Consider the following 7,637-nt stretch of genomic DNA (forward strand, 5'->3'; position numbering starts at 1 on the left):
ACAATCCTCAAACCCTCGACTCCATCTAATAAGTTTAAATCGTTAGCGAATTCCACAAAAAACGTGCCTTTTGTGCACCTTCCTCTGAAAACAATTTTAGAATCTGCTCGCTGCAACCAGTCCACATAACAAGCTGTTGTACAACCGCGACGCATCCAAACGCGTTCTCTTTGTCTTCGACGACCCATCGCTGCTTGGGCAAAACAACTGAATCCAAGTAATGGTTTTGTACCCATGAAAACTCTCGAATATTCCGTTATATGCCAGAGATCCTGTATAGCCCAGCCCTCTCCGTCTCACCACCATTCGAGAGTTTCTCTTCACAATACGCTCGAGACTGGTGGCTGACGCAGTTCTTTTTTTTMWGAGAGAGAGAGAATTAGAGTCTTAGGATATTAATGACTTCTCTATCTGTGGTCTATAGCGACACCATGTGTTACTATTTATTTGTTTCGTTTCATTTTATATACCATAGTATGACTTATTGCGATAGTAACCACATATTAAAAGATAACTGAGAGAAACCAGCGAGCAACGTTGACTCAAATGTTAATCAATCCCTTCATGCATCAAACAGTTCATTTCGAATACACGTACTCATGATAAGTAGTACCGATGTGGGAACAAACAATGGGGAACACTTAAAATGAGTATTGCTAGTCGTACACAGTGGCGGAGTTGAAAGTGGACATGATCAAAGCTTTCGAGCAGTCAAGAAACCAAATAAAGTATTATCGACTTAAAAGAAACGGAATCACAAAATATACAAATGGATTGTTAGATTAAAAATACACAAATAACTTGAATGAATGCATTGCACTTTCAACAACGAAAAGCACGTATCAAAATAGGCCTCTGCCCCTGAAAACCATTTCAGCAACTTTGACAGATTCCGGAATTTCACAGCAATGTCGAAACAACAATTCGTCTGACGTCATGCCAATATATAATACATGTTTTCAAACGATATATTACAACACAGCTACTACCATATAAACTAACTGACCTCATGATACCATATAAGCTTTTGACAAATGTCTGTCATTTTGACAACTGCTACAATACGGAACTTTCTTGCGTTTTGAGACAAAAAAGAAAAAAATTGTCCATAGATCTTACCTCCTCTTTGTTGGGTAATGTCTGAGTTCTGTTAAACGTGTCATTTCCGTTAATACTGATCAGTTCTGCATCTGCAGGTGGATACGGAGCGGGGAAAACCACCACGTCACTCTTCAGTGTGTCTGAGCTGAAACACACGTCATACTGCTGAGTAGATTTAGAGTAAGACCAGCTTCCGTCAGGGTGTGTGGTGATCACTGGGGCGCTGTACCTTCTGAAACTGTCCTCTGTCCTGTGGCATTTTACAGCTATTAAACTGATGAGGCTCAGTAAAAATATCACTGACACCAAGGCAATGGCGATCAACAAATACAGGTTCAAATCAGAGAAGTTCTCCTCCTTTCTCGGCACATTTTTGAATTGAGTCTGGATTTCACCTGTACTTTCAACCACCACTACATCAATAGACACAGTCGCTGACAGTGAGGGTTCTCCGTTATCAGAAACCAACACGACCAACGGGTGAGTTTTCAGGTCATTGTCACTCATTCTCCTCTTAGTCCTTAGTTCCCCGGTGCTGGTTCCGATTCGGAAGAGGTTGGTTCCTGTCTCTTATACACATCTAGATGTGTATAAGAGACAAGATCTTACCTCCTCTTTGTTGGGTAATGTCTGAGTCCTGTTAAACGTGTCATTTCCGTTAATACTGATCAGTTCTGCATCTGCAGGTGGATACGGAGCGGGGAAAGTCTCTTATACACATCTAGATGTGTATAAGAGAGAAGCACTCTCCCTGTCAAGAGGCCCGTCGACCACTAAGGAATAATAGTTTTTGTAGTTCGATCTCAACTTAAAAGGAACAGACCCAACAAGCTTACAGTTGGTGAGGCCGTTTTRCCCCCCATCTTTATCAGTTACTGTCACCAAGGCGACCACGGTCCCTATCTCAGCGTCCTCTTTGACTGGGCTCATGAGTGACGTCACCAATATTTCAGGGACATTGTCATTGACATCAATAACTTCAACTAACACTTTACCGTGTGCACTACGGGGGGAGGAGCCTTGGTCTGTCGCCTGCACTCGAATTTCATATGCAGGACTTCCCTCATAATCCAAATTTCCCCTGACCATAATTTCACCTGTTTCTGAATTTATATCAAATAAAACAAACGGGTTCAAGTTCGCGCGTTTGATAAAGGAATATTCAATCTTACCGTTAAACCCTTCATCTAAATCTGTGGCAATAAGTTTTATTACTACAGTTCCAAACGGAGCATTTTCATCTACTCGGACCTTATACAGCGGTTTGCTAAAAGTGGGAGAATTATCATTTGCATCAATCACATTGACAATGATCTGTAAAGTCCCGGATCTTGGAGGTTTTCCTCCGTCTATAGCGGTCAGTGTGAGCTGYATAACGGGCTGTTTCTCTCGGTCTAAAGCTTTCTGCAGCACTAACTCAGCAGACACACTCTGCTCTCCACCGCTCTGTACATCCAGGGAGAAGTGTTCATTCGGGCTCAGCTTGTAGCTGTTAACCGAGTTACTGCCCGTATCTGAATCAACTGCGAGCGGAAGCAAATATCGTTCGCCCTTTGATGATGACTCAGATATATTAAATGTGTGCAATGTTTCATCAAAGGCCGGCGCATTGTCATTGATGTCTAAAATATTCACCTGTATTCGGTGGAGAAGCATAGGATGGCTCAATATGGCCTCTATGTTTAAAGAGCACTTAACCGTATTCGGACAAAGCTCCTCTCTGTCAATTCTCTCGTTAACATACAGATTCCCCGTTTTCAAATTAGCCTCAAAATACATCTTGCCATGTCCGGATACAATCCTCAGACCCCTCGACTCCAGTTCCTGAACATTAAGGTTTAAGTCCTTAGCCAGATTCCCCACAAAAGTGCCTTTGTCCACCTCCTCTGAAACGGAGTAAGAGATCTGCGCTGCAGACCAGTCAAATAAACAAAGCAACGCGACGCACTGAATCCAAACGCGTTCTCTTTGTCTTCGACGACCCATTGCTGCTTGTATAAAACAAATTATATCAGAATTAAAGTCACATAGGGCGTATCCATTAAAACCACAAAAATCCGTTATGATAGAGATCCACACAACCCAGCCATCCGTCTCACGATCATTCGAGTGTTTCTCATGACAATGCGCTCGGGACAGGCGTCGATTGTATTTTATTCAGAGGAGGAGTCTTGGATTATCAGTGACTTCTCTCCGATCTGTGGTCTACAGCGCCACCATGTGTTGCTTTTTGATTGTTTTTATTGATATCACTGACTTTTGTGATGGTAGTCAGGAAATGCCAAATATGACTGTATATTAATCAGTGACCAATGTCTCAAATCTGAAACCATCACGTGATTTCGTCCAATTTGAATACACGTGCTCCTGATAAGAACTGCATAATGTGAAGTGAAAAACATGTAATGATTAAATGACTGTACTTAGTCAGGTAGAAACAGTGTTGATAAAGGTTTGTAAAAGGACAGCTGTTAGGGAGTCAATAAACTCATTTGATTGTCAATATAGGAAACTGCCAGATGTCGTTTTCAAGGGGGAGAGAAGTAGAGAGATAATAATAATAACATCTGCATAGTAAGCAGTAACTTACTTATTATGACTGTTATTGTTATTACTGTTATTGTTATTAGTATTATTATTGTTGTTTATCATTCCAAATAGTAATGGTATGGGTGGTAATGGTAATGATAGCAGTTTAATGATGGTGGTGGTGGTAGTGGTGCATTACACCATACATTACATTCGACTATTCACTGGTTACCATTTTATTGTTACTATTTTTATATTTAATTTTGTATTATTATTTACTGCCATTCTATATTATTATTTGTCATTGTTTTAATTGTATTACAATGTATATTGTATACATTGTTGCTTTGGCAATATTGACACAATGTTTTTCATGCCAATAAAGCAGCTTGAATTTGAATTTGATAAAAAATATCATTTAATCAAATTTTTTACAACACTAGAAGAGTCACATTCCACTGTCAATACATAATAGCAAAAATACAAATAGTCCTTTACCACCCAAAACAGAAGAACAATGAACGTTTCAGCACCATGGACAGTGACCTCCCGTTCACGGAAAGGTTATTGTGCACATTGACCTAGCTATTTATGCTAATATATATATAATTTTATGACATCAAACACTAAATTGACCATGAAAACACATGTATCATACCTATGAATGAAACATATCTAAATATTAGTGCAGTCTATTACTCTTACCTCCTCTTTGTTGGGTAATGTCTGAGTCCTGTTAAACGTGTCATTTCCGTTAATACTGATCAGTTCTGCATCTGCAGGTGGATACGGAGGCGGGGAAAACCACTACGTCACTCTTCAGTGTGTCTGAGCTGAAACACCGTCATACTGCTGAGTAGATTAGAGTAAGACCAGCTTCCGTCAGGGTGTGTGGTGATCACTGGGGCGCTGTACCTTCTGAAACTGTCCTCTGTCCTGTGGCATTTTACAGCTATTAAACTGATGAGGCTCAGTAAAAATCTCACTGAACCAGGAAATGGCGATCAGCAAATACAGGTTTAAATCAGAGAAGTTCTCCTCCTTTCTCGGCACATTTCTGAATTGAGTCTGGATTTCACCTGTACTTTCAACCACCATACATCAATAGACACAGTCGCTGACAGTGAGGGTTCTCCGTTATCAGAAACCAACACGACCAACGAGTGAGTTTTCAGGTCATTGTCACTCATTCTCCTCTTAGTCCTCAGTTCCCCAGTGCTGTTCCGATTCGGAAGAGGTTGGTTCCCTTGGGCTCAGAGATGTGATAAGAAAGCAGCGCATTGTAGCCAGAGTCGGCGTCTACAGCCCTGATCTTGGCCACAAAGTAGCCCGCTTCAGCAGAATAGGGAACGTTCTCAGTGTTAACGGAGCCGTGTTCAGAATACGGCGCGAGAATCCCAGGACTGTTGTCATTCTCATCCAGGATAAAAACGTTCACAGTCACGTTGCTGCTGAGTGGAAGGAACACCAGAGTCTGTGGCCTGAACTTTGAACTGGAAAGTTTGTATCTCCTCATAGTTAAAAGACTGCAGACTGATTATATTCTCGTATCTGAGTTGATATTAACCATTGTAGACAGCGGTGCTGATTTGCCGTTTCTCTCTAATAATGAGTAGGTCACTTGGCCATTTTCATTGACGTCAGACATCAAGTGCAGACACGGTTTAATGACATCTCCTACCGGACTGTTCTCTTTACATAAACATTAATCACGGGTTCTGAGAAGCGAGGAGCGTTGTCATTCACATCAGAAACGTGTACAGTAATAACGCTGGTGCTGAGAGAGGCGGGTCCCTCATCCGTAGCTGTGATGGTGACATTATACTGAGAAGCACTCTCCCTGTCAAGAGGCCGTCGACCACTACGAATAATAGTTTTTATAGTTTGTCTCCAGTTTAAATGGGACTGTATTCACATATCACAATTCACTATTCCATTTTTGCCAATCATCTTTATCGAGGACTGACACTAGAGCGATTGGCAGTGCCCATCTTGGCGTCCTCCTTCACTGTGTCTAAGAGTGACGTCACAGTGAGCTCAGGGGCATTGTCATTCATATCCTAAACCTCTATCAATAATTTAGAGTGAGACGTCATGGGGGTTTGTGCCCCATCATGAGCTTGTATACGGAGCTCAAAAGCATTGTCTTTCTCGAAGTCAATATTTCCTTTTACTGTTATCACTCCAGTCCGTTGATTCATTTGAAAACATGTTCAACACATAATCTTGGTCTTTTTTGTTCTAGGAGTAAATGATTTCACCATGTGTTCCTTCGTCTGCGTCTGTCGCATTCAGAGTTATTACTGTCGTGCCAATTGGATGTTTTCAAAAACACACGGTCTTATACAAATAACTGCTAAAAACCGGAGCGTTATCATTGATGTCCAAAACATTAACTACAATCTCTGATGTGCGCGACCTCGGTGGGTTGCCACCATCAATAGCGGTCAGTGTGAGCTTTATAATAGACTGTTTCTCTCGGTCTAACGCTTTCTGCGCACTAACTCAGCAGACACACTTTCTCCTCCCTTATGCACCGCCTAAGAGAAAAATAATCATTTGTGCTCAGCTTATATGTGCCCAATGCATTTTTACCACTATCGACATCTTGAGGCTTCAGACAGTGGGAACCTCGCCGCCTGGTAAAGTGTTTCTGTAAGATCTAAGACCTGTGACTTCGTACTACAACGACGGAGCATTATCATTAACATCTAAAATAGTGATTTCTAAACGGTAAAGCTTCAACGGACTGTTTATAACGGCCTCTACACTGACGGTACATTTCGGAGCCTTCACACAGAGCTCRTCTCTGTCTATTCTCTCATTCACATAGAGAACACCAGTCTTTAGATTTACCTCGAAATACTTTCTCTTGGACCCGGTGACAATCTGAAACATACGCGACTCCAAATCCAGGACATTGAGGTTTAGATCCTTAGCGATATTTCCCACAGAAGTCCCCGGGTTGACCTCCTCTGAGACGGAGTAGGAGAGCTGCCCAGACACCGCTTCCCGGGAACACTCCAGCAGCACAAGCACTACATACGTCACAACAGAGCTGCTTCTGTTCGGTAAAAACATKATTCCATCGAACGTCAGCAACGCATAGATCCGAAAAGATTAGTATCCTTGAAAAAATCTTAGCATAGAAAATATATATATCAAATCCAGCTGAATTTCTAAGCGGTAAACACCGGTATGGCCTGAGACCACCGTCTCTCTCTCGTCTTGCGTCTCTTTTTAACAAAGCCCCCAAAAATCTCCTCACTCTCTGAAACTGGGAGGGACCTCGAGACTCGAAATAATATCTCAATGCCACGGTCAACAGTGACGCCACGTGGGGAATGTACCAGCTTACAGCAACTCAGAAGATCCCAACACATTCCATGACACCCATCCAAACACAATAGAAGCATGACGACCATCACTTCTGAGCACGCATGTATGTGATGTTTCATATGAAAAGCTACAAAACATAGTCAGGGCAYAAAAAGCGTATCCAGTACATTACGTGAAACAACAGACAAAAGCAGGTAGCCAAGATGGTGATAYATTTCAGAACCATGGGCAGCGCCTATATGTCTATCTTGACAGCGAGAAAAAGAGTACGGCATTTTTCCAACTTGAACCGGCAGTAAGATGTCTATTATTTAATTGAACATGCAAATGAGATAGAGAAGAAAAGTTCAACTTCATCCAAAGACATTGAGAAACACAACAAAGCAACAACAAAGGCTAATTACTATTAAAAAGGATGGATTTCGGGTTAGGTGAAACTATAGATCTTACCTTCTCTTGTTGGGTAATGTCTGAGTCCTGTTAAACGTGTCATTTCCGTTAATACTGATCAGTTCTGCATCTGCAGGTGGATACGGAGCGGGGAAAACCCTACGTCACTCTTCAGTGTGTCTGAGCTGAAACACACGTCATGCTGCTGAGTAGATTTAGAGTAAGACCAGCTTCCGTCAGGGTGTGTGGTGATCACTGGGGCGCTGTACCTTCTGAAA

General features: G+C 41.8%; 1 protein-coding gene and 2 pseudogenes across 1 annotated transcript; all 3 read right to left on the reverse strand.

Moving 5' to 3' along the window:
- Window positions 1-1,812: 1,812 nt before the first annotated feature.
- On the reverse strand, window positions 1,813-3,210 carry LOC111967136 (protocadherin alpha-3-like). Its single transcript, XM_024147226.2, has one exon. The coding sequence runs from the start codon at window positions 3,085-3,087 to the stop codon at window positions 1,813-1,815; it is 1,275 nt and encodes a 424-aa protein (XP_024002994.1). The 5' UTR covers window positions 3,088-3,210.
- Window positions 3,211-4,305: 1,095 nt separating this feature from the next.
- On the reverse strand, window positions 4,306-6,480 carry LOC111967137 (protocadherin gamma-A9-like; annotated as a pseudogene).
- Window positions 6,114-7,637, reverse strand: part of LOC111967138 (protocadherin alpha-3-like) — a 9,655-nt pseudogene continuing 8,131 nt past the window's right edge.

The sequence above is a fragment of the Salvelinus sp. IW2-2015 genome, linkage group LG8 (assembly GCF_002910315.2).
Source record: "Salvelinus sp. IW2-2015 linkage group LG8, ASM291031v2, whole genome shotgun sequence".
NCBI lineage: Eukaryota > Metazoa > Chordata > Actinopteri > Salmoniformes > Salmonidae > Salvelinus > Salvelinus sp. IW2-2015.